Source organism: Bidens hawaiensis, unplaced genomic scaffold (genome assembly GCF_021521415.1).
Source record: "Bidens hawaiensis isolate Kalapana, Puna unplaced genomic scaffold, B.hawaiensis_p1.1 tig00022003_1, whole genome shotgun sequence".
In the NCBI taxonomy this organism is placed as follows: domain Eukaryota; kingdom Viridiplantae; phylum Streptophyta; class Magnoliopsida; order Asterales; family Asteraceae; genus Bidens; species Bidens hawaiensis.
The window spans coordinates 79028-106984 of NW_027493410.1; the positions used below are offsets into that span (position 1 = coordinate 79028).

Below are 27957 nucleotides of genomic sequence, written 5' to 3' on the forward strand. Positions count from 1 at the left end.
CTCATACATGATGTCCGATTCGCTGCCAGTGTCCACCAGGACTTTTGACACTTCGTAATGAGCAATGTGTGTAGTGATGACAAGAGGACTGCTGATAGAAGGGCCTCCCCTGATTCTTGGGAAGATTACTTGTTGCTCGCGCCAATCTCCTTGGATTTGCGCGCTTCTCTTTCTTGATGTTTGCCCTTGCCTTCCTCCCTCGGCTACACAGATTCTTTTGTACTTTTTGCTGGCTGAGGCTCCTGATTGTTCATTTTCTGGTCTTGAGTTTTTCACCAGGTGAGCCAGCTTGCCTGATTTCACGTCCTTTTCAATTGCATCCTTCAAGTGGTGGCATGCATCAGTGTTGTGCCCTGTGGACTTGTGAAATTCACAGTACTTGCCACTGTCTGATGGTCCCTTGTAGTGTAGTGGCTTGGGGCTTTTGAATTGGACATTCTCAGTGCTTAACACCTGTGAAGGCGTTTTAGTGAGGGGAGTCCATATTCTTGGCAGAGGTCTGCTAGGATCTCTGCCGCCTTCCCTCTTGTCATCTTCCCCGCGATTACGAACATCTTTTTGGGGCTGGGGTGAGCTTGGTTGCGCCTGCTTTTCTGCGGAAGAAAAACTGGTTGGTTGCAACCTGGACCATACAGAGTTCTGTTTGCCCCTTTTTTCTTTGCTGCGCGGTGACTCAGCTTGATGCGCTCTTTCTCTTGCCCTATCTTGGGCAATTTGTTTTTCATTTCTCGCGAAAACTCGCGATGCTTCCATTAACTTGGCCCACGTGGTGGGCATGCCATCTCTGCTTACGAGAGCTCGGCGGAGTTGATCACTGCGCGCGCCTTGTATAAAGGCCACGCGCAGGAGTTGCTCAGTTATACCTCCGATTGCCAGAGACTCCTGATTGAAACGTGTGATGTAGTCTTCAATCGTTTCATCATTCCTGCGCACGCAGTGCATGATGTCATCAGGGTCGCGCGTGTGTCTGCGCTGCTGTACGAAGTGGGCTTGGAACTTCTCCAATAGTTCCTCGAACCCATCGATTTGCCCAGTCGGCAAGCTCTCGAACCAGACACGCGCCGCGCCCGTGAGGCAGCGAGCAAACATGTGACACCATGTTGGCATCGTCCAGCTCTCTAGGTTTCCCGTGTTGTAAAAACCTTGCAAGAAATCGTCTGGATCTGTTGTGCCGTCATATTTACCCAAACCACTTGGCATCTTGGTTTTGTGCTGGATGGGAGCCTTCGCGATGCGCTTAGTGAACTTTGAATGTTTCACCAAGATGGCTGGTCTATACGGTGTGGTTACGTCCACTTGCCCTCTAACTGGTGGGCTGTACGGCATGTGCAGATCCAGATCGGCTCTGGCTCCAGGCGCCATGTTCACAGGCGCGCGGAGCTGTGAGCCTCCTGCATGAGTATCTCGCGTTTTCCTCATGCTGTGCACTTCTTCATCACTGAACTCAGTGTGTGCAGTGTGAATGGAATGACCATCTTCCGGCGCGCGCGCCCTTTTTGTTCCCTGAATGGCTTGCTTGTCAAACGCTAGCCTTTGTGTTAAGTCGGCTAACTTTTTCTGTTTGACCATCTCATTGTACTTGTCCATTAGACGTCGTTGCTCGTTTATGAGCCATTCCTTAGGGTCATTTGTTTCATCTTCTGGACCCATTGGTCCTTTTTGTTTCGCGCCGGCAAGATTTTGTAACGTGAGATCGTCTGGAGGAGTTTCAGTCTCGCCATGAGGAGTTGTGATGAAAGGACGGTTACTGGTGGCGCGCGTAAAATCACGCGGCGCCCTCAGAAACTGTTGTCCCTCATTAACATCCTCACGTTCAATATCCTCCAGAACTTGATCAACGTTACGAACGCCAGAAACCATGGTGAAAATTTGTTTTTTTTTTTATATAGATCTGACGAGATCTTGTTGCCGTTGTAACAGTGGATGGCGCCAATGAAGAGACGTGGATCGACTCGCTGGTAGACGATCTACTTTCCTCGGGTGTGATTAGGTTATTTCACCGATGGTTTCTCTTGGATCTGGGTTCTTCCACCTACAAAATGAACAACACCGTCAACTTACCCCTCAGAAAGGGACAGAGGGGTCCTCTTTGGGGTAACCCTCCGGTGTGAGAATAAGTATTTGTGGGAGAAGATAATAATATGTGAGAGTAAGGAATTTGGAGTATATTGCTTAATAGCTGAATCCTCTGTAATTGGATGTGATTGTATGTTGTTACTGACTGTAACTGTCTGTGATTGAATGTAGTTGAATATGATTGAATGTCTCTCCTTGTGGAGTTGATGCTGTATTTATAGTGCTAGGGTTTCCACTGATTGGGCTCAGCCTTGTTGGCCTCCTCCAATTGCTCTGCGCCACGTGTCCTCTGGGACACCTGGTGCTTTCTCATTGGTTATAATCACGTGGTAGCACATGGGTTATGCTGAGTTGTCCACCTTTCATTTGGCAGCTGTCAACATCAGCATATTCTTATTCCTTAAAAAGATACCTTCTGGAAGGTTGTCTGACGTGCACAATCAAGGTTGCCCTAATCCTGATTTGGATAAGGACGAGGTTGATTATGTGCATGTGTGATATGCGCCAATCCTGAGGATGCGCGAGGTCTTCTCTTTATTCTCACGCGCAGATGTTTCATGCGCAGATGTGATATGCACGAGCATGTGATATGCGCCGCGCGCTGATGCGCCACGCGCATACGTGATATGCGTGAGCATGTGTGATGCCTGGGCATCTGTGGTGCCTGGGCATATGATGCCTGAACATGTGTGGTGCCTGGGCATATGATGCCTGAGCATGTGATGCATGAGCATATGTGATATGCGCCATGCGCATAGGTTTTGGCTTTGTGACTTCTTAATGTCTTGATTTCAAGCCTCTTGTCTATATCTTGTGGGTTGACCCGCCTTGCTCGGTGTTGAGGCGGGTACATACCTCTTCACTATATAAAGCTCAAACTTTATTTGAGGTTTAGGTTTAGTTCGAGCTCGATAAAACTTGACTCGTTTCAAGCTTTTTATTGCGCTCTTTCAGTAACTCTAACACATCTCTTGAAACTCCTTTTGTATAATATAATATAATAACTTTAAAATAGTCACGTTAATTTTGTTTGTTTTACCGGTGTCACCTTTTAAAATAATAAAATATTAATTATTATTGGTGGTCAGAGTTTACTAGGGGTCGTTAGACAGTTTAATGATTGCCAAAATGAATAATAAGTTCCAAAAGATAATAAATATTATGGTTTGAGTGGTTCATGTTACAAACATCATCTTATCTATTTCTCCCGCCACTCATTTCTTCAAAGAATCCAATCGTATATAATCAGCTCATAGATCTGAGTTTTCGGTTCCCGTCACTCGCCATGGCTTCCAATGCAGCTCTCGCTTCCACTCGAACCCCCACTGTCGCCCGCCTTCCCTCGAAAACCACTCGCTCAACCGCTCTCCCTTCCCAATACTGCACCAAGGTATCTGTTTTTGTTTTTTTAGAACGACAACTATATTATAAAAGAAAAAAAAAAAACTATCTGATAAGCAACTAGATATGACGTTACATTAATTCATTAAAACAAATCGAACTTTGGTTATTTGCAGAGATCAGAAGTAGCTGAATTCTCTGGCTTGCGATCCAGCGGCAGCATGACCTTCGGCAAGTACGTTGGAGACTCGTCCTTCCTCGATGTCGTGTCCGCTCGATTTACCCCCAAGGTTGCACGTGTGTATCTATCGTATACATATCTATATAGTGCTAGACAGTAAAATAATTATTATTACGCTAGTCATAGTTTCATTTGTTGTAGTGAAGGAATTATTAAAGTAATTATTATTACGCTATGTCAAAACTGTAGTGTAAGGCCGAGGGGTGCGGAGCGCTAGGAGGGGCGCGAGAAGGCGTTCGATAGCGCCCCGGGGCGCGAGAGCCACACCACCGGGGCGCGAGTGGGGCGCGAGAGGGGCGCGAGAGCGGAAAACGAGGCAGGCGCAAGGGAGGTAGCGCTCGTTATGGGCTGTGGGAAAAGGAAAGAGCCGTTGGGAGGCTTAAATAATTAATAAAAAAATATTTTTTTTTTTAATAAAATCATCTATATATATCACAATACATATCAAACACCAACCATTCTCACATATCAAACTCCAACCATTCTCACATACTACAACCAAAACCAATATCACATACCACACACAAAACCCAAAATCACCCTATCTTCGAAACCTTTAAAAATAATGTCGTCGTACTCGTCTGATTCCGACTCCTCAGAAGAGGATGATTTGCTTCTTCAAGTAGGGGGAGTTTTGACCGCAGCCGTGGTCAATCTCTTGCAAAATCAAGCCCATCAACCCCGACTCCCGAGGGTTAGAGCACCACCTCGTGATCGTGATCGATCGGGTGCTAACGAAACTTTGATGAGGCATTATTTTAGCCCTCAACCGGTATACGCGGAGTCGGATTTTCGAACTCGTTTTCGAATGAGCAGGCAATTGTTCACGCGTATAGCGAGTGATTTAGAGGCACGGTATCCCTTTTTTCAACAAAGGGAGGATGCTAGGGGTCTTCCCGGTTTTACACCTCTTCAAAAATGCACGGCTGCTATCCGTCAATTAGCGTACGGCATCTCGTCGGACGCTTTGGATGAGTATTTACAGATGTCGAAAAGGGTTGCACGTGAATCCCTTCATTTTTTCTACCAAGGTAAAAAACATTAATTTTACTTTTTACTAAATATTTATTACATTTTCTAATATATATTGTACGTAGGAGTCATATCGACTTACGCTCGGAGATATCTGCGTAAACCTACAACGTATGACATCCAACGCATATATGAGGTGCACGCAGAAAAACATGGTTTTCCTGGGATGCTAGGTAGCATCGATTGTACGCATGTTGGATGGGCTATGTGTCCAACGGCCTGGCGAGGTCAGTTCCACCGTGGTGATCATGAAGGGCCGACCCTCATACTTGAGGCGGCGGTGTCACAGGATCTTTGGTTCTGGCATGCTTTTTTTGGTGTTGCTGGGTCAAATAACGACCTTAATGTTATCGATCAGTCACATTTGATCAACGACCTTATCGACGGGGTTGAACCACCTCAATCTTTTGTTGCAAATGGAGAACTCTTCAAGTACGGGTACTATCTGGTCGATGGTATTTACAACGAATGGGCTGTGTTAGTTCAAGCTTTTACAGATCCAATCGCCGACAAACGGAAGTATTTTACGAAGAAGCAAGAGTCTGCTAGAAAAGATATCGAAAGAGCTTTTGGAGCTATAAAAAAACAATATTATGTTCTGGCGAACCCGATACGTTATTGGACTCGGGAGAGGATAATGGACGTCGTCTACACGTGTCTTATCCTACACAACATGACGTTAGAAGACGAGGGCAAAGCTATATGCCAAAACTACCAAGGTGACATTCCGCCACAACCGTCCACAATCAGTGATCAACAAAAACTTCATAACATAGCAAATATCAAGAGCCGTGAGATACACGGGGAGCTTCGACATGAGTTGGTTGAACATTTGTGGGCGAGGAGACCAGATGATCTTGTATTAGATTAGTGTTATTATTAAATATTATTGTTTGTTTAATTTTTAGTATGTTTTTTTTATTATGAATTTTCAAAAAAATGTGTGTTTTTTTAAATAATTTATTGTTTTTTTAATAATACGCTTTTTTAATACATTTATAAAAAAATAAAAAAATAAACCGCTCGCGCCCCCTCTCGCGCCCCTCCACACCATGCCCCGGGGCGCTATCACCACTACCAACACCCATCTTATCAAGCTTCTCTCTCTGCCACACGTCACAATATTATTGGATGGCGCCCCCACTCGCGCCCCCTCTCGCGCCCCCCACACCCCTCAGCCTAATGATAATTATTGTCTTTCAAACTTTGCGTACAAACAACTTAAGTATTAATTATGCTTCAAGTAAATTAATTATATGGAAATATGACCAAAATGTTTATTTGACTGGTCAAAGTAAACAAAATATTCGTTTGACACGCCTTTCTTATAATGTCTAGTTGTCCACCCTCAATCTCATCGACCCATCCACCTTTTACTTTTTAATCATTAGCTAACAAAAGTCTTAACTAACCAGATTATATCACTTGTCCAAAAAGTCTCATTGAAAGCCGAAAAAATCTCATAAGACGCCTAAAAAATTAAAAAAAAAATCCCGTCGGCTCTAACTATTTAAAGAAAATTGTTGACCCGACAGTTTTATGGCACGCAGCAGAATCTTGATGGTTGAAAATCTTGTTAGCTTGTGATTAAAAAGTTTGTGGGTCGACGAGAATGAGGGCTGACATTATGGGAAAAAGTTGGTCAGATGAACGTTTTGTTTACTTGACCGGTTAAATGGACGTTTTGGTCATTTTCTCTAATTATTTTTACACTATACTTTTTAAGTAGCAGAATTATTGTTATAGTTCATTTTGTGGTGCACAAATTTAAAACTGTAGCTTAATAATAATCATCATTACTATCTTTCAAACATATTACTTTAGTTATACGTATGCTTTGCATTAGCCTCTGTTTGTACCGGGTACCACGGATTTTACAACGTTAGTTAAAAATGTTGTGAGTCAGGCTGTAGGATCAGTGGCTGCTAAGGTAGAGACAGTTGCAAAACTGAAGGTAGCAATTAACGGATTCGGACGAATTGGCCGGAACTTTCTCCGATGCTGGCACGGCCGGAAGGACTCGCCACTCGAAGTGGTGGTTGTCAACGACAGCGGCGGTGTTAAGAATGTAAGTCAAAGTTACAACACGTAATCCAAAGTGTACAAGTCTCCAAAGCTTGATTACTAGTTTTCACCATTTGCTAGATGTGTATAGGCCTCTCACTTGCTCAAGTATGACTCTATGTTGGGCACCTTCAAAGCCGATGTTAAGATCGTCGATAACGAGACGATTAGTGTCGATGAAAAGTTGATTAAGGTTGTTTCTAGCCGGAACCCGCTTAAGCTTCCGTGGGCCGAACTCGGTATTGATATTGTTATCGAGGTACATATTTTATTCGTCAAAATTTAATTTTTTAAGGTTTAAGGTTTATTATCTGTAATGATTTTTTATGTAACAATCAGGGGACTGGTGTGTTTGTGGACGGGCCAGGGGCGGGCAAGCACATCCAAGCGGGTGCTAAGAAAGTGATCATCACCGCACCTGCAAAGGGTTCCGACATTCCAACATATGTTGTTGGTGTTAATGAGAAGGACTATGGTCATAATGTTGCCAATATTGTGAGGTGTGTTTTTATGCAACTTTTTATTGAGGTTTTCACATGTTTCACTTGTGAAATCTAACAAATTTTATCGTTTTCGTATAGTAACGCTTCTTGCACCACCAACTGCCTCGCTCCTTTCGTGAAGATCTTGGACGAAGAATTCAGTAAGCATATATTTTGTTATTCGAATAATAAATGACTTGTACCGTACAACCAGTTATGCTAACTATTTTCGATTTATCTATAGATATCGTTAAGGGAACTATGACTACAACTCACTCTTACACGGGTGACCAGGTACTTAATGTTTGTTAATTAACTAATCATGCTCGTATATTGAGTTGCATCACGGCTTAACGACTTGTGCCTTGCTGTTGTGTGATATAGAGGTTACTAGACGCTTCACACCGTGACTTAAGGAGGGCTAGAGCTGCAGCATTAAACATAGTCCCAACAAGCACGGGTGCAGCCAAGGCTGTGTCACTAGTCTTGCCTCAACTTAAGGGCAAACTTAATGGCATAGCGCTCCGTGTCCCCACGCCTAATGTCTCTGTCGTTGACCTTGTGGTCAACGTTGCTAAAAAGGGACTCACGGCTGATGATGTGAACGCGGCTTTTAGGAAAGCGGCTGACGGCCCGTTGAATGGGATCTTGGCGGTTTGTGACGAGCCACTCGTGTCGGTTGACTTTAGATGCTCAGATGTTTCATCCACTATTGACACCTCGTTGACCATGGTTATGGGTGATGATATGGTTAAGGTTGTTGCTTGGTATGACAATGAATGGGGATACAGGTATGTCATTTACTATTAACAAATTATTATTTCAACAATGTTCAACTTTAGGTCAAAATAATTAACTTATTTGGTGGATGTTTTATGTTAAAACGTTTGGAAAACAATGAACTGAGTTGACCCAAACAGTTTTTTTTCCCACATATTATAAATTTATCTATATACTGTATGTATGATGTATAGTTTCTAGAATAAAATGATTAGGAAATTTTATATATTGAAAAGATGCATTTTGAGCATCCCGGTCAACCTTTTGATTCAATGGACCGGTTACACACTTGGGCATAATATATACAAACTTTACTTATAAATAATTTGGGTCAACGGATTTAAAAAACTTTTTTGTTAATTAAGTTAGAAAAATAAGTTATATCATAAGTATCATGTATGATTAACAAGTTACTATTTCAATTTTCAACAATGTTGAACATATGATAAATACCCTTAGAAAAAATCAATTCAAGTCCGGTCGTTTGACTTTTTGACTCGCTTAACAAACGCAAACAACGCAAAACGAGTCGAAAATCTACCTATGATTATGATCGTGTTTGCTTATCTATGGATTGAGGTCTTTTGTTCCTTAAAAGGAAGCTAATGTGTTTGCCTTTTCATTTTATTGCAGTCAACGTGTTGTCGATTTGGCACACCTAGTGGCGGCCAAATGGCCGGGGATTGCTGCAGCAGGAAGTGGAGATCCGTTGGAGGAATTTTGCGAGACAAACCCTGCCGATGAAGAGTGCAAAGTTTACGAGGCTTAATTATTTTTATTTTTTTAATAATATTTTCTTTTCTTTGGAAGTTGCAATAAAATGTCATTGTTATGCGGCATCATGATGATTTATCTAGTAAAATTAATGTTTGAACTGCCTGAAATTGTCTTACATTATTACTTTCTAGTTTTATTATGGTATATCATTTCAAGAATTTTATAGATGTCTTATTCTTCCATTTAAACATATATTTTGTTGCAATCAAACTTGGAAATCCCTTAGAAGTCGGAACCAGGTGATAAACCGAAAGTAGCCCCTAATTTTCTCGTACTTAACAATTATATACACTCATTGGAGAAATCATAATGCTATGTTAAAGACTTCAATTACAATGGTGTTTAACAAGGCTAAATCATCTCCCTCATATGTATAGATCTGACATAAAATCATAACATGATCCGTTTCGTGTAATCTTTAGGCGATCCTGTGCAACAATATAAATGATCATCGTGGTTGGTGATTTTCGATAATTTTTGTATCCGCTTGTTTGCTAGGGTCTAGCAACCTATTAGAGCTTTGTAAGTTTGCCTTCGTTATATAAAACTTTTAGGTCAGAAGTTTGTTGGTGTGAGGAGTTCATAAATCACATCTAGAATTATTTAAAATGTAAGAGAAAACTAAAATGTTAGTGTTACAGGTCAATGCTCATCTACACGTATTAAACAACATGTGTGCTTTCATTAATAACTAGACATACAAAATAGTAAAATACTTCTATAATTGGACAAGATGTAGAACTTACTCGTCAATCAATCATCTTTGATTTAATAATCATTGTAATAAAATAATATATATCATCTAATAATCATTTCGGATTATATTAACAACAATATTTTTGAATTATTTGTACCAAAAAGTATTCTTATTCAAACATAACATCCATTTTATTCTTCTATAATCAATAAAAAACGAATAAAATTATGTCATTGCAAATTGGTAACTCTTAGCTACTATTATTAGCAAAACCACATAACATGTAGGGTTCATGTTTAATACATTTGTAGAAAGTGGTTTGTTATTTATTAAGAGCGACAACATAGATTATGATATGCGATATTCAAGACAAAAACGTCTAAATTAATACGTTTTTGTTTTAATGGCGATGCCAATTCGGCTCTCCTTGCTTTTTATTTCATTTTGAACCTGTAATAAACAATACACTAAAATATATATTGATATAATTATAAAATATGTTGGGCTTGTAAATAATGCAATTATCATATATTATCTTCAAAATAAATCTTAGCCACAATAACTTGGATGCACCCATTAATCTTCCGACACGTGTTCGATGAGTACACGGGTTTTAACGGCAAACGTTAGTAACCCACCGTGTACCAAGAAATAAATCCAACGGCTGGGATTGGTTTTCAGTTGGATACAATAAAGGTAGTCATGGATCAGGTCAACAACCACTAACCGGTTGACACGTGTCCCGCCTGACATCCCATCAATTAATCACTTGGAGTTGCCGGTTGCCAACCACATTGTTTGGTTAATGCAACAATGCACCTCACTTTATGATACTTTCACAAAACACCCCTGAGGTTTATAACTTTTTTGGACTTGAAACAAATCTGTAACAAAAGTCTTTTGTTAACATACTATTCGTGTATCCTTATGCTTGGATGCTATTAACTATTCGATTCCAGGCTATTATAATATGAGGTTCAAAAGGACATAATTAACGGATGAATGGGAGCAAATAATGTATATTAAAAAGCATTAGATTATATGCTATAATATTTGGTATGACTAATCATCACTTCACACATATTAGAGGATTGTGTTAATAGCCGACTTATGTGATGCTAATAGAAGGGTTTTCAATACTTAACTAGTATTAAGTAAATGATAAATCATATAAACACTTATACATTTTGTTTTAACTATGATATATAATATACTTTTATGTAATCATGTAACCATCTCTTTGGTTTCCCAGTTCCCACTAAACCTGATATACACTATGTACAAGTCTTATACGATTGGGTTCTCTACTTAAATTTAGTTTTCATTAAATAGCCCATATATATTATTTTTTTAATAATTCCTCATGACGTCATGTTACATTCCAATAAGGTTTATTATTTAAACTATAGGTTTAGTAAAGTAGAGTTTAATTCATAAACAATTAACTTTTGGTTTAACAGACTCACATAGTACCGATCAAATAACCAGAATTGATATAAAATCACTACATTAGAACATTTGCGTGGGATCCTCTACATATATATGTAACTTCTATATAACATGGAGAAAAAAAATATAGAGAAGATAATTAAAACAACACTATATTAGAGGCGAAAAGTTTATTGAAAACTAAAGTAAACTTGTATTTATATTTAGAGACTCATTTTCAGCCCTACATATTTTGTTGTGAGTGTAAAAGAAAAAGAGAAAAACTAATAAAATAATTGTTTGCGAGTATGATGACGACACGAGTAAATAGTTGTATGTGGTAACTTTTAGAAAATAAACAAAACTTAAAAAAGCGTGTTTTTTTAATTCAACTATAGAGACGACTACAGTTCCAATGTGTAGTTGTACAAAAAATAATAACATGTGTGAAAATGTATTTTATAAAAAACAAAAGGGTATGATTACAATACATTACATTAAAGTTAAAAATACAAGTAATACTCGTTTTCATTTTCATATGTTTGATACATGATCTTCGTTCTTTCAATTTCAACAACTTTGTTCTCGTTCTCGTTGGGATAATAATATCTTCATCATCACCATTATTTGTCTTCTGTCGTTAATTCAATTTAACCGTCAAATTGATCGATCGATCCATCGTATTTTTATGATCCGTCGTTAAGATATATATATTCAGGCTTTTTACCTAATTAGCGATTATTGCTCTTGTTAGGGTTTGTTTATTAGGTCAAAATTGTAACCACACGTGGTGGATCCAACCAGCTATACATCCTGTATCTTCTTTAGATCATCCAATTCATACCATCACCGATTTATTTTTATTTTATTTTCATTTTTATCCAATTTCGCTCTAGATTATTATTATTATTATTATTATTATTATTATTATTATTATTATTATTATTAGGGCTAGTTATCCAGAATTAGGGTGGCCACAGGTGATTTAGGTATTCGCCGTGTTTAGATCTTCGAATTCACGGAGGATTTAATTTATATTTTATATAATCCGATTTATTATTGCTTTTTAGGGCTTATTATCCAGAATTGGGTCAAATTGTGACCACGGGTGTATCGAACTAGCGACATAGGTATACACCGTTCGATTTCGTGCTTGGATATTCGAGTTGATACGATCACGGATTGTGTTGAAGCTTTTGGAATTTGAAGTGGATTTAACGGTTTATAACCTAGCTGTGTTGGTGATTGGTTGAAATTGGGGGTTTTTATGCATTTAGAGAGATATCATGGCTGCAGGAACTGAATTTTCACCTTATGCAATGTTAGAAACTGGTTTCAACAGAGATACTAGTATGTCAACTGGAGAAGATGTGATGTCACAAAGTTCGGATCATTTAAAACAGATGGTGGTCCGGAAACCTCCCAGGCATATATCGGGGGGTGTTCGACATAGTATGAGCACTGCAACGCTGCAGTCGCCCCATAATCAGGTATAATAAGTTTTCTTCATGATGAATACCATGTTATGCTGGTTTAGGTTACGCTATTTGTTGCATAGGGTTTAGTTTAGAAAGATTGTTTGTTTGAACAAGTTATCCGCTTATTGTGGTTTCCAAAAGCAGATACACACTTTCGAGTGTTTGGAGGAAACAATTGTTTTGTTTACAAGTTTACTCGTAGGATGATGCAATCTTATTATTATTAGTTTGTTTTTTGGATTTCGTAAGTGAATATTGGCATATGCTATAAGTAACGAATATACTTCACGTGCAAGTTAAGTCTTCATATATCTCTATGCTACTTTTATGGTTTTCCTATTAAGCATGTTTATAAAATACTGAATTTAACTTGATGGCTGAATTCTGCTAGGATTTTGGCGTTGGGATTGTTGCTGTTAAATCTGTTACAGATGGGAAAGCTGAATATTTGCCCATGATTCGATCGGGAAGTTGTGCAGAAAAAGGACCAAAACAATATATGGAAGATGAACACATATGTATAGATGATCTTCTTCAATATTTAGATGGAATAGAAGGTTTCCCTTCACCTGGTGCTTTTTATGGGGTATGTGTTCATTTTGCCTTTTTAGGTCAACTTTGGTTCAACTTTGCATGAAATTATGTCAAGGACAGTTAGGTTATAAAAACTGCAATGATTAGTTTGTTGAAATTTATGCTTTTTGATAACAGGTATTTGATGGGCATGGTGGTACGGATGCTGCAACTTATGTTAGAAAAAACATATTAAAGTTCATTATTGAGGATTCTCAGTTCCCTGTATGTTTAGAAAAGGCGATTCAGAATGCTTATGTGAAAGCTGACCACGCTTTTGCTGACAACGCATCTCTTGACATATCATCAGGAACCACCGTCTTGACCACACTTGTATTTGGAAGGTAATGTGAACTTTCTCATGCTTTTTTGGGGTCGTAATTATACTTAGTACCTCAGTTTTAGACTCTTAGACCAGTCAAATGCGATCACACTGTAACGAGTCATTTTTAGTAAAGTCAAACAATATTTATCAATTTTGTTTTTCTTAACAAATATTTATCATGATAATTATGATGACAGAAAGCCAACAACATGATTATTACAATAATGAACCAAGTCAAAATGGGGTTCGTTTTAAACAAATCTTTTTTTGTTACGGGTAAAATTAGCGATTTTGACCCTCATATATCTTTTTTTATAACTGTGAGAACCCGTCATGGGCTCCTCAACCAATATCCTGCTAAACTAGTAGCACTAGGTTAACCGTGCCTTGTGCTGCCAGGTGGTTTTCAAGAGTTCAAGGGGTTAAACGCAAACCCCACGGAAGCTGGATTTTAATTTTAGACCTCTAGTAGATTGCTTTTATTTTATTACTAACTATGCATTAATTATGCCGTTAAAACACAGTTTATGTTCACCTCTTTTTCCGCTTCTTTTTTTTGGATTAATGTTAGAACCAGTAAGGTTACATGTTTGTGATCTTCCCGTCACAGGTCCAAGTCATGGAGACAGTTTCCATGCAATTCGCAAGTGAAAATGTTCTCATGGTGCACCAGGGCGGCGACTTATCACTTACAAACATTTTTTTTTTGAATTTCATCGATTTTAATCTATTAAATAATATTTATTTTTTTTATTTGAATTCAAATTTCTGTTGAAAATGGTTTTAGTTCAAATTCTTAGTTCTTTGTTTGTTTCTGACAGAACGATGGTAGTTGCAAACGCGGGCGATTGTCGGGCCGTATTAGGGAAACGAGGTTGAGCAATTGAACTATCAAAAGACCATAAACCGAACTGTCCATCTGAAAAACTAAGAATAGAACAGCTCGGTGGAGCCATCTACGACAGTTACCTAAACGGTCAACTATCAGTGGCTCGGGCCCTCGGTGACTGGCACATGAAAGGCCCCAAAGGTTCCGCCTGCCCCTTAAGCGCAGAGCCAGAGTTGCAGCAAATCCAATTGACCGAAGACGATGAGTTCCTCATCATTGGGTGTGATGGCTTGTGGGACGTAATGAGCAGCCAATGCGCTGTCACAATAACGAGAAAAGAATTGATGGTTCATAATGATCCGGAGAGGTGCTCGAGAGAGCTGGTTCGTGAAGCCTTAAAAAGGAACACGTGTGATAATTTGACGGTCATTGTTATTTGTTTCTCGCCAGACCCACCCCCACGAATTGAAATACCTCAGACGCGTGTTAGGCGGAGTATATCAGTGGAAGGGCTGAATTTTCTGAAAGGCGTACTGGACTGTAACTCATGAACATGGCGGCCTGTGGTGGTTGCTGAGTGTATGATGAGGTCAAGATTATTATTGTTGTTATTTTTTGGGGGATTAATTTTCTGAATTTGTTATGTACATTGTTGTTGTATGGATGGATAGGAGGATTCTTGACTGTTAACCCATTTGTAAATATCCCAGGGTTTGGTCTAAATTTGCATTGATTTCATGTAACCATGTCTTATTAGTGTGTGGGAAGGATGGGGTGTGAATTGATGATGTAACAAGAAAACAGGACATGAAACTAACACAATTATTTTTAGTTGGGTTTAGTCTAAACGAGTTCGGTTCTGTTTCGGTTGGACCTGCGAGCATATTTACGGGTTGTGTTAGTGTAAAACCAATGGGTTGACATGTTTACCAATTTGTTTATGCTTTTACTCTCTTTAAAAAGTATGTCTTATCTATTAATTTAGACTATTTGGATATTTTTAATGGTATTAATATGCCTACATAAATAATATTATTTGGGATAAACGTTAGGGTTCGGGTTTTGTTCCAACTTATCAACATGTGAACACGGCCTTAATGTTAAGTGAAGTGATTTAATCAAGAAAAGTCATGTTTAATTTATGAAGCATTCAAGCCCATAGTGCAAGTCAAAATCAATTGGACATGTATTAAAGAAGGATATTAGAGAAACAGAATCAAGCACACCATTTATTTAAATACATGTGACACAAGTGTGTATAAAGTATCCTTGTGCACATGGTTCCATATTAATGGAGTTTTGACTCTCTTAACCTATATTGTTTGGATCTTCTTCATATACTCATCACCTTTTTTATTTAGAAAAGAAAAAACATAGCATAGCTTCAATGAATGAAAATAAAGGTGAAAGAGAAAAGGAAATAAATGCTAGATTATTAATTTCCTTCAAGTGACCAGAACCAGATGCATCTCCTCTCTTTACCAAAATCATTATTCTTCATTTTCATTTTCCTACCAAATCAATAGTTTCATCAGATCAGGAAACTGCTCACTTTCATCAGGTCAGTCTAATTATATTATTATATTTCATCTGCTCACACATTATTACTCTGTGTTTTTTTGTGAATTAGGCTTTTGTGAACATATTGCAATTTTAGGGGCAAATTTGGAATTATCAGAATCCCAATTTTGTTTTTGTTGAGCAAAATAAACCCTAGAACAATACAAGTCAAAGATTCAGTTTTGAAATTTGGATTCTGGTAAAAACAATATATATATATATGATTGCTCCTGTAAAATTAAAACTTTCAACAGACTGGATTGATCATAAACTTACATATGTATGTTTAAATTCGGGTCGCTACAGGATCTACTGCGAGCCCAAAATAATATATAAACTGGTTGAGGTTGGCGGAAGACCTACTACACTGCGGATCATATTGGACAGATGGAATGAACGAAGTCACCGGGTGGTATGACCCGTGGACCATTTCCATCCGTCCATTCTGACATTTAGTGTAAAAGGTCTTCCGCCCATCTCAACCAGTTTATATATTATTTTGAACCCGAAGTTGATTATAATGTAAAAATAATTACCCGTAATGACCCAATTTTAAACATGTGGGCTTGTTTTACCAGGGCCTTGGGAGGGTGTGGAATGCGGGTTGATATCGAAAGCAATCCTCGACTCCTTAATGTTGATCATTGAGTAGTTCATTCAGATTCAGTTCCTTTTGGGCTAGCAAGTGTGTTTGTATCTGCAAGCCCGAAAGGAACAGAATCTAAATGAGGAAGAAATGATAGTTGGAGATTTTGTAATATGTATGTAAGCATATGACAGGTTTGAGATCTCGATATTTTGAATATTAAAAACACAAGATGATAACGGAAAATGTGACAAGCGAGGCAACACTTCACCAAGAACTTGAGGTTTTAAGCGTGTCGAAACGTCTGGTTAGAAGCCTAAGCCAAAAGTTAAAAAGAAAGAATCAAGAAGACGAAACAAGCGGGGTTTCGCTGTGGTGTCCAACCATGTATACACGTGGAGGTGGTTGCAAAGTTGGTGCAACCACAAATGAAGAATTTTGTGAAATGGGTTGTCGAAGGCGGTCTTCAAGTTCCATTGAAGAAGGAAAACCATACAAACCGATATGCGGGCCTGATGACACAAATGTGGATTGTTTTTCATATGGAGTGAAAGAAAGGTTTCGGAAGAGAAGTATACGGAAGGTTCCGGAAGCTGAAGGCGTAGTAGAAGTGTTCCTTCCCGATGATATTGTGGAAATGTGTTTGCTTAGACTCCCGTTGACAAGTCTTATTAAAGCCCGTTTGGTATGCAAGAAATGGAGGAATTTGACCACAGCGCCTCGATTTTTGCAACTGAGGCGTAACGGGCTTTATCAAAGCCCGTGGATGTTTCTTTTCGGGTCAGTCAAAGACGGGTTTTGCTCACAGGAAATACATGCGTATGATGTTTCATTCAACAAATGGCATAAAATCGATTCGGATGTTATTAAAGGTCGGTTTTTATTTTCAGTTGTTAGTATTCAAGAAAATGTTTATATTATTGGAGGTTGTTCAAGTTTGAACAATTTCGGTAGACTCGACCGAAGTTCGGTTAAGACCCACAAAGACGTTTTGGTGTTTAGCCCGTCAACAAACTCGTGGCACAAGGTTGCATCAATGAAACATGCGAGGTCAAAACCTGTTTTAGGTGTATATAAAGTCAACTCAGATAGTTTGACCATAAAAAGTCAACACATTCGGGACCGACGTTTAATCAGGACACGGGTCGGTGGGGTATCGGATGTTTACAAGGACCCGCATCGGCTTTCGGTAAGACGTCAGTTAAGATACTCGTTTGATGAAACCGAGGTTTCATTTAAACCAAAAAATGAGGACCCGAGTAGGAAAGATTCTAGAAGGTTTTTGATTATGGCTGCAGGCGGTGTCGGGTCATGGGACGAGCCGTTAGATTCCTGTGAGATTTACGATTCTTTAACCAATAAATGGACCGAAATCCAAAGATTACCGGTTGATTTTGGGTCATTTGTTCTGGTACCTTTTGTAACGGGATGTTTTACGGGTACTCTGAAACCGATAATCTTGCAGCGTATGATATCGAACGGGGTTATTGGGTTAGAATCCACTCAACTTCATTACCGACCCGTGTACATGAGTATCACCCGAAGATCATCTCGTGTGAGAACCGGCTGTTTATGGTGTCAGTTTCATGGTGCGAAGGCGATGGTCAAATTGGGAGGAGAAACAAAGCGGTTAGAAAAATATGGGAGCTTGATCTTGTTTATTTCAACTGGGAAGAAATATCGACTCATCCCGATGCACCAATGGACTGGAACGCAACGTTTGTTGGTGACAAAAACATGATTTTTGGTGTTGAAATGTTCAAGATTTTCGGTCAGGTGTTGGATTTTATGACCGTGTTTGATGTTTCTGATGTACGAAAGAAGTGGGTTCATGTTTCAAAGAACCGAGTGGCTCACAAGTTGGATGCGAGTTCGTGTGTGATGAAAACCGTGGCTGTGGTGCATTTGTGACTCGGATAGGTAACGGTCAAGTTGTAAGTTGTAACTTCATTGTTCCTACATGACTTGTTTTTTCATTATATTTGTTTTTATTCATATTTGTTTAATTTAGTGTAACTTTGCTGGTGTATGGACATGTTGATTGATTATTTATTATTTTAATTAACCCAAGTTATAAACCACCATAAAGCTTGATTAAACTAAACAAAATAGACAAAGTTATATCTTTATAGTCTTCAATGAAGAATCTGCTTATCTGCACAATAAAGATACAAAAGTACAACCCATATTATAAGTTCATAGTACATCAAAAACACTCAGAAAGCTTTTACATTGTACTCTTTTCGGCCCAGCCCGTTTGGATGCCCGAAAACTTTTTTGTCTACAATCTTGCTCCATGTTAGGAAAGATACTCGAAAAGTTTGGTATCTTATCTATGTGTTTTAAGGCCTGTTTAGCAATTTGTTGGGTTTGGTAATCACCATGTTGAAACGCATCAACGAGTGCAGTGGTCACCTTCGGGTCACCAGAAACTTCACAAGCCCTTTCCACCATCCAAATGGCCTGTCTTTTTAAACTTCTGAGTATACCTCGTGTACATATTTCACTGTGAACCCGACATAAACCCATCATCTGTTTTATTAGTTTCAATTTAGGCTCGAGCTTGTGTTTTGAGTTTTTGGCAAGCTTTTTTCAAATAGCTCACGACCAACTCAACCCGTTTTAAAGCTTTTTGATTCAACCGAAATTTTCAAACCAAGTCATGATCAGGTAGTGCCTACCAAGAATTATATTCACTTTTTTTTTTTTGTTAATAGAAAAATCGATCTTTTAAAAATCAGAAAGTTCAGATAAAACCTTGATTTTCTAGCCTGGACTCTTTTTAAACTTACAAAAGCTTAAGCTAAGTACTTTGTAAGGGATGTAATATGAAGAACAAGGAAAGCAAGTAAAAAATAATGAAAGCTTAACTAAAAAGAGCGGAAGGAGAAATTTAGAAAGCCATCAACATAAAAAGAGTGCAAATTTTTGTTATGAACTTCAATCGTTTATTTAGGGGGTGGTTGGGATTGCTTATTTTCACCAACTTATAACTTATTAACTTTTTGAAAAGTAATAAGGTGTTTGGGATTGCATATGTTGTGAGAGAAAAAGTTGCGTAAGTTACATTTTTGTAACTTATTAATGATAAGTTATAAAGAGGTAAAATAAGGAATCCCAAACACCCCCTTAATAAAAGTAACAAAAGCATTATACAATATTAGTGATGTCCTATACTATTGCTAGTGCTAAGAAAATGTTGCACCGCTATTGTCGAGACATGAAATGAATCTTACCTGATTCATGACGATGTTTCCACGGATTTTCGAGATGAACGAACCACGTCTGATCTTCTTCTTCTACGGCAGCGCCGGTGACCTGCAATGTTGAGACCTGCAATGGTTTCGGGGGTGTGGAGGTGACCGCTAAGATATCCTGAGGATTTCTTGTTCACAGACACAAAAAGTGGTGGTGGCTCTTATTGAGCATGACCCATGATAAGGAGGTGGAGACCTCCTTATATAGAGTCTCATGGCCACCATCATGGTACCCTAATGGGCCTAGCCCAGTTAGGGTTACCTCCACAAAACCCCCTCAACCCAATAACATTGTATTAGTCCATGTAATGAAATAAGCCAAACGTAATAGATTTAGGGTCGTAGAACCGGGTTTTAGTACCATACCCCTACAAGCCCCCCCAAGTCCAGTGTTGCTCCTGGGCGCGCAAGCGTCTAGGTGGAGCGCTGGACTTTATAAGGTGTGAGGCGGTTTTTTCCCTTTTCTTTGGCCTTGTCTTTATTGTCTGAGTTTTGGGAGGTTTTCCCCATGATGGTGACAAGCTGTAAAAATAATGAAGCCTGCGCGTGAGGCGGCTTACAAGCTATAATAATAGAGCCTGCGCGAGAGGCGACTTACGAGCTGAGAATGATATAGCCTGCGCGTGAGGCGCCTTACGAGCTATGAGAATAGTAAAGCCTTCGCGCGAGAGGCGTCTTATGAGCTTTGAGAATAATAATGCCTGCGCGCGAGGGGCGACTTACGAGCTAAGAATAATAAAGCCTGCGCGCGAGAGGCGTCTTATGAGCTTTAAGAATAATAATTGAGCTGGCGCGTGAGGCGACTTACGAGCTGTGAAAGTAATAAAGCTTGCGCGCGAGAGGCGTCTTATGAGCTTTGAGAATAATAATTGAGCTGGCGCGTGAGGCGACTTACGAGCTGTGAAGAATAATAACAGCTTGCGCGCGAGGCGTCTTATGAGCTGTGTGAATAATAAAGCTTGCGCGTGAGGCGACTTACGGGCTGTAAGAATAATAACAGCTTGCGCGCGAGGCGTCTTATGAGCTGTGAATAATAAAGCCTGCGCGTGAGGCGACTTACGGGCTGTAAGAATAATAACAGCTTGCGCGCGAGGCGTCTTATGAGCTGTGTGAATAATAAAGCCTGCGCGTGAGGCGACTTACGGGCTGTAAGAATAATAACAGCTTGCGCGCGAGGCGTCTTATGAGCTGTGTGAATAATAATTGAGCTGGCACGTGAGGCGACTTACGGGCTGTAAGAATAATAACAGCTTGCGCGCGAGGCGTCTTATGAGCTGTGAATAATAAAGCATGCGCGTGAGGCGACTTACGGGCTGTAAGAATAATAACAGCTTGCGCGCGAGGCGTCTTATGAGCTGTGAATAATAAAGCCTGCGCGTGAGGCGACTTACGGGCTGTAAGAATAATAACAGCTTGCGCGCGAGGCGTCTTATGAGCTGTGAATAATAAAGCCTGCGCGTGAGGCGACTTACGGGCTGTAAGAATAATAACAGCTTGCGCGCGAGGCGTCTTATGAGCTGTAATAATAGTGGAGCTTGCGCGTGAGGCGGCTTACGAACTACTTTATGTCACGCGCCACGTGCAGATGTTGCATGCGCGTGCGCGTAGACTTTGACATGTGTGAGCATGTGATGCGTAAGCATGTGTAATATGCGTGATCATATGTGATGCGTGAGCATATGGTATTAGGATTCCCAACCCCTAAGTTTGGCGCGTAGCCATATGGGATATTATGAGGATTCCCAACCTTGAAGTTTGGCGCGTAGCCATATGGGATATTATGAGGATTCCCATCCTTGGCGCGTAGCCATATGGGATATTATGAGGATTCCCAACCTTGAAGTTTGGCGCGTAGCCATATGGGATATTAGGAGGATTCCCAACCTTGAAGTTTGGCGCGTAGCCATATGGGATATTAGGAGGATTCCCAACCTTGGCGCGTAGCCATATGGGATATTAGGAGGATTCCCAACCTTAAAGTTTGGCGCGTAGCCATATGGGATATTAGGAGGATTCCCAACCTTGAAGTTTGGCGCGTAGCCTGATGCGCGCATGCACGACGATAGAGTGATGACTCGCGAGTGCGCATGCATGGCGGAGGTCTCTTGCGCAAAACCCAGATGGTGGTTTCCGCGGCGGCACATGCACGGCTGCGGAGTGAGAACCCACGGGCGTGCGTACGTGGCGGCGGAAGTCTGGTAATTTCTGGATCTGCAATTTAAGAGTCAGATCTGCAACTTTAGACCTAAAATCCAGGTCTGTAATCTAGGCCTAGATCTGTAAATCAGATCTGGACAGATCTGAAGCCCGGAGCAGATTTAAAACCATCACAGATTCGGAGATCTGATCATTCGAATCACGGATTTTCCTTCTTGCCCAGATCTGGAAGCCTCTTTTTAGATCTATGGATCTTTTTGAGCTTTAATAGAACAAGCTTTGAAGCCTTTTTCTGTAAACTTCCAGATCTGTGTTTTTCTTGGGAGAGATCTGACAGCCGAGATGAAGATCGAAGGGCAGTTCGTTGCCGTCCCACGGATGGCGCCAATGTCGAGACATTAAATGAATCTTACCTGATCCATGACGATGTTTCCACGGATTTTCGAGATGAACGAACCACGTCTGATCTTCTTCTTCTACGGCAGCGCCGGTGACCTGCAATGTTGAGACCTGCAATGGTTTCGGGGGTGTGGAGGTGACCGCTAAGATATCCTGAGGATTTCTTGTTCACAGACACAAAAAGTGGTGGTGGCTCTTATTGAGCATGACCCATGATAAGGAGGTGGAGACCTCCTTATATAGAGTCTCATGGCCACCATCATGGTACCCTAATGGGCCTAGCCCAGTTAGGGTTACCTCCACAAAACCCCCTCAGCCCAATAACATTGTATTAGTCCATGTAATGAAATAAGCCAAACGTAATAGATTTAGGGTCGTAGAACCGGGTTTTAGTACCATACCCCTACAGCTATGCCTACAAAATGAAAAAATCAAAGAGACAGATGATTAAAAACGACAATTTATGATATATATATATGTCTGTGAATCTTGAGTCGTGTCATCCTTTGGAGCCGATGTGCAGAATAATTGATGTCACTTACGCTCATTTTTATAAATTTTTATGTGAACTGTGCCAACATGTTCTGTGTTGTCTTTTTTAAAGAAAACCTTATCTTTTTTAGCATGAAGTCTTTTTTTAAACTCACAAAAGCTTAATCAAGGTTTATAACAAATATGCCAACCGCGTCTTTTTTTACCAAATTGTATCAAGGAACCAATGGTATTTACACGAGCACTTTCACAATGGTTCGCCACACTGCACCTCGCATACCCTTCAAATCTGCAGAGGAATGGAATGTGGATCTGGACTGACATAATGGGACCGTGCACTGTGATTACCAATATCTTTCCTGTGTACTTTATACTTCTAAGAGTGTCTTTGGTTATGTGCAATGTTTGACTGGTTGTAAAGTAGTTAAATTTGATCTACTACTTTTTAAATTCACATTTGGCCCACACAATTTTAGGGGCAATTGGTTTATGAGTTTTGTTTTTGTGGGTCGAATCAAACAATAAATGGTTAGTAATATGATGTGAGGGTCAAATACAATTCTTGTTTTCGTTTCAATGTGTCTGTGCTGTTAAGAGAAGCAACTCTAAGGAGGTTTTTGATATGTTGTGGAATGCAGTGAAGTAAATGATTTTATATGACCTCACAATAGCTAATCATACAAACATGCTTGTTCTGGTTATTAAATAATCTCTTTTGACGGCTTGACCTATGTGGTAAAACAAACAAACAAACAAACTATGACTCAATTTCAATTCCCAAAATGAAGTTTATCTAATGAAAAGTAACAGATTAGGATAAAGTTCAAATGAAATCAGGATAAACATCATCTTCTACAATCTCATCACTTACCTTTGTCTCGAATGCAACAGCAGCATTGATCTCTTCACATCCGCTTTCATCATCATCATCAACGAAGCTATCCCATTTTGAAGCCGGTCTCTTCAGTTTTACCATCACAGAACTTGATCCAGTATCGGTGGAACCACCATCAGCATCATCACAGGCATTCACCTTTGAATTCCACTTAATCATTGAATTTGATATTCCATGGTCAACTGTATCATGGTTATGCTGATTGTCACCAACCATTCCTCCTTTCACAATCTCCTTGACTGCATTTAATTAAGGAGACATTTATGAAACAAGCCTAGGGGTAGTAAACTTACAATAGAATCAAACGCCTAAACATGGGCGAAATTTTAAAGGGCAAGGACGGGTTCCGGCCCCACCTATTTTTAGGCTCAGAAGTGGATTTTTCATAGCCCAAATCAAACCATCTAAAAGAATTTATTATTTTTTTAGGATTTATGATCTTCATTTGGTGAAAAACATTGGGTTTTTTTTTTGTGTAAGAACTTAATATTAATTTCCAATATTTTGATCCCTTCTATTTAGAAGCTCAAGTTCCGCCACTGCGCTTAACGCAATAATAAGTAGTATAAGTTGTTAGCAATTAGAAAGAGGGGAAAACAGAATCCTGTAACCTGGATTATTATTATTATTAAACTTGTTCCTCTTTGCGAAAACCGGCCTTTGGAGTTTTTGGTTATCAGAAGCAGCAGCAGCAGCAGCAGGAGAGTAAGTATTCATGAGTTTTGGCTTCTTAAACAATGGTTTTGGCATCTCTGTCACAACATTTAGCTCACACAACTCCCCTCCTGTCAAATACAAAATAGATAGATACTGTTTACGCCTGTAAACGAACCGAACAAACACGAACAAGGGCATGAACACGACCACTTAATCAAACAAATACATTGTGTTCACGTTTGTTTATTTAAAAAATGAACATGTTCGTGTTCGTTTATGTCCGTTTTTTTTTAAATCTAAACTAACAGTTCACGAACATAAACAAACATAAATGAATATAACTGAACCCACTTAAATGAACACAAATGAACAAGTATAAAACCTTTTAAGTAGATGACTCATCTAGATAATATTTAATTATTTTCTATTAATACATAAACGAACATAAATAAACGGACATAAATAAACGAACATTCACAAATATAAATGAACGAATGAAGCATGTGTTCATGTTTATTCTTTTACTTAAACGGACACAATTTTTTCGTTTATGTTAGTTCGTTTATTAAATAAACGAACTACCCGCCGAACGGTTCACGAAATGTTCGGTTCCTTAACAGGCCTAATATTGTTCAATTTCTAAACCGATTGATTCAATATACAAAACTTATAGATTAACAATTGAAGAAAAATTAGGTTATAACTAACTAACTAACTTTGATCATCAGCGTTGATGTACTCGATCCAATCGTTGCGTTTCTTAGTCGACTGAGTTTCAGTATGTTGTTGAGCTAGGGTTTCATCATCATCGTACAGCAGCAGTTGGTTGAATTGAATTTGACGAGACATGTTGAAGGTCTGTACGAACTTCCGGACGTCTTTAGCCATGGATGCCTGAGAGAATACCTTCTGGACGGACTGCTTCTCGTTGCAGGTCCATTTGTTGCTGCTTTTCTTCCTCTGCTTCACCTGTTACTCCAATTGACAGCATTCATAAATCCAATTCAATGATTACTTTACTTATAATAATAAGGAGATGCATTGGAAGCATTGAACGGCGATGAAGACGGTAGACGACATTTCTTCCTTCCGCCACTCCAAAACCTTAAAAAGAGAAACTAATGAATTTATTGGAGGAGCTGCCTCCCTTCTAGGGCTTAATACTCAACAAATGCCTGCCCTTCCTCTTTCAAGTACATCTCATGCACCTTCGATACACTAAGCCAAGTTGAGTGTAGTAGAACAAGTCATCGTATAGGTTTTGCTTTTTGTTACATGTTTTTAACCATATGCATTTGATTTGAGTCATGTACAAGATAGATCTTTTTTTAAAGGAAACCTTACTTTCTAACTCTTTAAACTTAAAAGCTAAGCACTTTTATGATTTAAGTGAAGTTATTTTTTTCTATGTAAATAATAAAGAATTCGACTTCAAAACTAATCAAACTTGATTTCAAAAGCTCAATTTAAGCCTTAAATAAAAAAAAGGTCTTATATGATTGCCCATTTCTATTTGATAAAAACTACATATATGAATAATAAAAAATTCTCATAAAGAGATTATTTTTCAAAATGAAAGTAATTGACAATAATTTCATTAGAATAAAAAACGCTTAAAAGCAACAAACTAAACGTGTTCTTTCTATGCAACAAAACGACCAACATCCTACTCATTACTATTCCATGACCATAATAACCAAGTCAACATAACCATCTTCTAAAAAGACTAGCTTAACTACTAACATTAAAATGACTACAAAGCAGATTCCGCAGCAAGCAACTCACTTCACTCATCCTCTTCCTCCTACAAAATCACAACAAAAGCATTCATTATTACAAACACATTTACAAATTATTATTATTATTATTGTTTAAATGAGTATTACCTCATCACTACCCTCCTCATCTTCCTCATCATTGACTTCAGACTTGGATTTGTCAGAGTCATCGTCTTCAACACCAGCATCCTGATTTTAATAACAAATTATAAAACTTTAGAAACCTGCGAGTTTAGTAAAATATATGAAGAAATTGTAACAAATATCAACCTTCTTTTTGTTGTATGCAGCGAGAGTTTTCTCGTATTCCTTCTTTCTCTTGTCAGCTTTGGCAACATAAGGCGCCTTCTCCTGTAATTTTACAAATTAGTTAATTAATATATCTCAAATATTCAATCCTGAAATTAAATATCAAAATCTGCGTGGCTTACAGAATCAGACATTGCTTTCCACTTGGCTCCACCAGCTTTGCCAACCTGTTAGTTATTTGTTTACAAACACATTATTATAAACTAACCATAAGACATTTCAATTAAAACGTATAGAGAAAATACTCACAGCGGCAACAGATTTGTTGCCAGGATTCTCTTCCTTGAACTGCTTCCTAAACTCCTCCCTTCAATACAAGAAGACCATAACAAATCAGTATAGAAATTAAACAATTAAGCTAAAAGTTAACTACAAATCCATGAAATAAAGAGTAGATTACATACATGAAAACAAAAAATGCACTAGCAGGTCTCTTTGGCTTGTTAGGATCCTTAGCAGCCTTTCCCTTAGGTGCTGATTTCTTCACTGCCAACCTAAAATCAAACACCTGAATTAATTTCATGGGACAATTTAACTGTAACAGAATAAAACTTTTTAATCTAAACTGAACTGAAATGATCAAATAGCTATTAAAATACATGAACATGCTAAAATGATTACAATGCATATCTATAAGCACAACTCATGCCAACAATTATAACATCAAAACACTATAAAAACACTTCGTAAGCACAACAATGAAACTACTCACAGATCAATGAATGCTAAATCAACTACATATAACTGTAAACACAAATCTAAGCACACTTTCCATATGTAATGCTCAAAAAAAAAACAAGTGACAGCACAATCACACCTAAACAGTTGAAAACCAGTTCGTAACTACATGATTATGAAGCTACAAACGGATCAAAAACTCTAAATCAATCACAACAGATAACCACAAACACAAATTTAAGCTAAATTTCTGCAAAATCTTCTCACAAAATCAATTAAATTAATCAATTACATCTAAAAAATAAATTAATTATAGCGTGTAACAGTAAAAACAAAACAAAGCTAATTTCCCGTGAATTATTCTCTCAAACTTAATTAAACGCATCAAAGACTTAAAATAACAGTTGGTAAACACGTTAATAATAAAAGTAACATATCAGTAAGCACAGATCAAAGCTAATATGCCGTAAATTATTCTCTAAATTAATTAAACGCATGAAAAACCTAAAATAAGAGTAAGTAAACAAGTAGATAGTAAACCTAACAGATCAAAAAACGATAAACCAATTACGGAGTATAACGGCATACAAATCAAAGCTAATTAGCCGTGAATTATTCTCGCAAAATCAATTAAACAGATAAAGGCATCAAAAACCTACAATAACTGTTCGTAACACGTCACTAAGGAACCTACTAACAGATCAAACAATACTAAATCAACCGAAAGCTAGAAATCATTTAAAAAGACGAAAACGTACTTGGCGTCAGCTTTTTTGGTGGATTTGGCTCCTTTCATCGTCGGATCCTGAAATCAACAAACAAACAGATCTAGCAAAGTCAGTAAACAAATAGAGTAAATAATAGTTGAAGGAAATATTGAGTGAACCGAGAGGCGGACTTACCGAGTGAAATGAAATGGAGTGTTAGGGTTGGGTTTGGTTGAGTTGCGATGAAGAGGGTGAGTTTGTTATATAAGGCTGGGTTTGGGCGGGATTTGGATAATAAAAGGGGGCTTTTTGTGTGTTTCATTTTTTGGTGAAAGGCTTTTGGGTTCCCGCTCTTTTTG

At 38.7% G+C, this 27957-nt stretch overlaps 3 protein-coding genes and 2 pseudogenes across 4 annotated transcripts; 3 read left to right on the forward strand and 2 right to left on the reverse strand.

The window, feature by feature from the left end:
• Positions 1-3308: 3308 nt before the first annotated feature.
• On the forward strand, positions 3309-8872 carry LOC143564430 (glyceraldehyde-3-phosphate dehydrogenase B, chloroplastic-like). The gene is made up of 9 exons (XM_077051704.1): positions 3309-3466; positions 3594-3707; positions 6597-6758; positions 6846-7013; positions 7094-7254; positions 7336-7397; positions 7481-7530; positions 7621-8027; positions 8650-8872. The coding sequence occupies exons 1-9, from the start codon at positions 3362-3364 to the stop codon at positions 8783-8785; spliced, it is 1365 nt and encodes a 454-aa protein (XP_076907819.1). The 5' UTR covers positions 3309-3361; the 3' UTR covers positions 8786-8872.
• Positions 8873-12156: 3284 nt separating this feature from the next.
• LOC143564418 (putative protein phosphatase 2C 27) lies at positions 12157-14808 on the forward strand (annotated as a pseudogene). The gene is made up of 4 exons (XR_013140866.1): positions 12157-12408; positions 12788-12982; positions 13108-13313; positions 14116-14808. The product of XR_013140866.1 is annotated as a putative protein phosphatase 2C 27 (transcript).
• Positions 14809-16466: 1658 nt separating this feature from the next.
• LOC143564419 (F-box/kelch-repeat protein At5g42360 pseudogene) lies at positions 16467-18180 on the forward strand (annotated as a pseudogene).
• A 5151-nt stretch (positions 18181-23331) lies between these two features.
• On the reverse strand, positions 23332-25014 carry LOC143564435 (uncharacterized). The gene is made up of 4 exons (XM_077051708.1): positions 24843-25014; positions 24081-24254; positions 23446-23708; positions 23332-23367 (listed from the first exon to the last, which is right to left on the reverse strand). Exons 1-4 carry the CDS (start codon positions 25012-25014, stop codon positions 23332-23334), a joined length of 645 nt encoding a protein of 214 aa, XP_076907823.1.
• A 709-nt stretch (positions 25015-25723) lies between these two features.
• LOC143564420 (high mobility group B protein 3-like) lies at positions 25724-27803 on the reverse strand. The gene is made up of 8 exons (XM_077051700.1): positions 27794-27803; positions 27650-27696; positions 26618-26707; positions 26463-26520; positions 26336-26380; positions 26175-26255; positions 26013-26093; positions 25724-25930 (listed from the first exon to the last, which is right to left on the reverse strand). Exons 2-8 carry the CDS (start codon positions 27685-27687, stop codon positions 25913-25915), a joined length of 411 nt encoding a protein of 136 aa, XP_076907815.1. The 5' UTR covers positions 27688-27696; positions 27794-27803; the 3' UTR covers positions 25724-25912.
• Positions 27804-27957: the final 154 nt, after the last annotated feature.

Bases quoted from the DNA above. Each gene is read 5' to 3' on its own strand.
- LOC143564430 (XM_077051704.1), top strand. From the start codon at position 3,362: ATGGCTTCCAATGCAGCTCTCGCTTCCACTCGAACCCCCACTGTCGCC. The intron at 3,467-3,593 runs GTATCTGTTTTT...GGTTATTTGCAG, and splicing joins CTTCCCAATACTGCACCAAG to AGATCAGAAGTAGCTGAATT. The intron at 7,014-7,093 runs GTACATATTTTA...TGTAACAATCAG, and splicing joins GTATTGATATTGTTATCGAG to GGGACTGGTGTGTTTGTGGA.
- LOC143564435 (XM_077051708.1), bottom strand. From the start codon at position 25,014: ATGGCTAAAGACGTCCGGAAGTTCGTACAGACCTTCAACATGTCTCGT. The intron at 24,255-24,842 runs GTTAGTTAGTTA...TGTATTTGACAG, and splicing joins CATCAACGCTGATGATCAAA to GAGGGGAGTTGTGTGAGCTA. The intron at 23,709-24,080 runs GTTACAGGATTC...AATTAAATGCAG, and splicing joins TAATAATAATAATAATCCAG to TCAAGGAGATTGTGAAAGGA.
- LOC143564420 (XM_077051700.1), bottom strand. From the start codon at position 27,687: ATGAAAGGAGCCAAATCCACCAAAAAAGCTGACGCCAA. The intron at 26,381-26,462 runs GTGAGTATTTTC...AATAACTAACAG, and splicing joins GCAACAAATCTGTTGCCGCT to GTTGGCAAAGCTGGTGGAGC. The intron at 26,094-26,174 runs GTTGATATTTGT...TATTAAAATCAG, and splicing joins CTGCATACAACAAAAAGAAG to GATGCTGGTGTTGAAGACGA.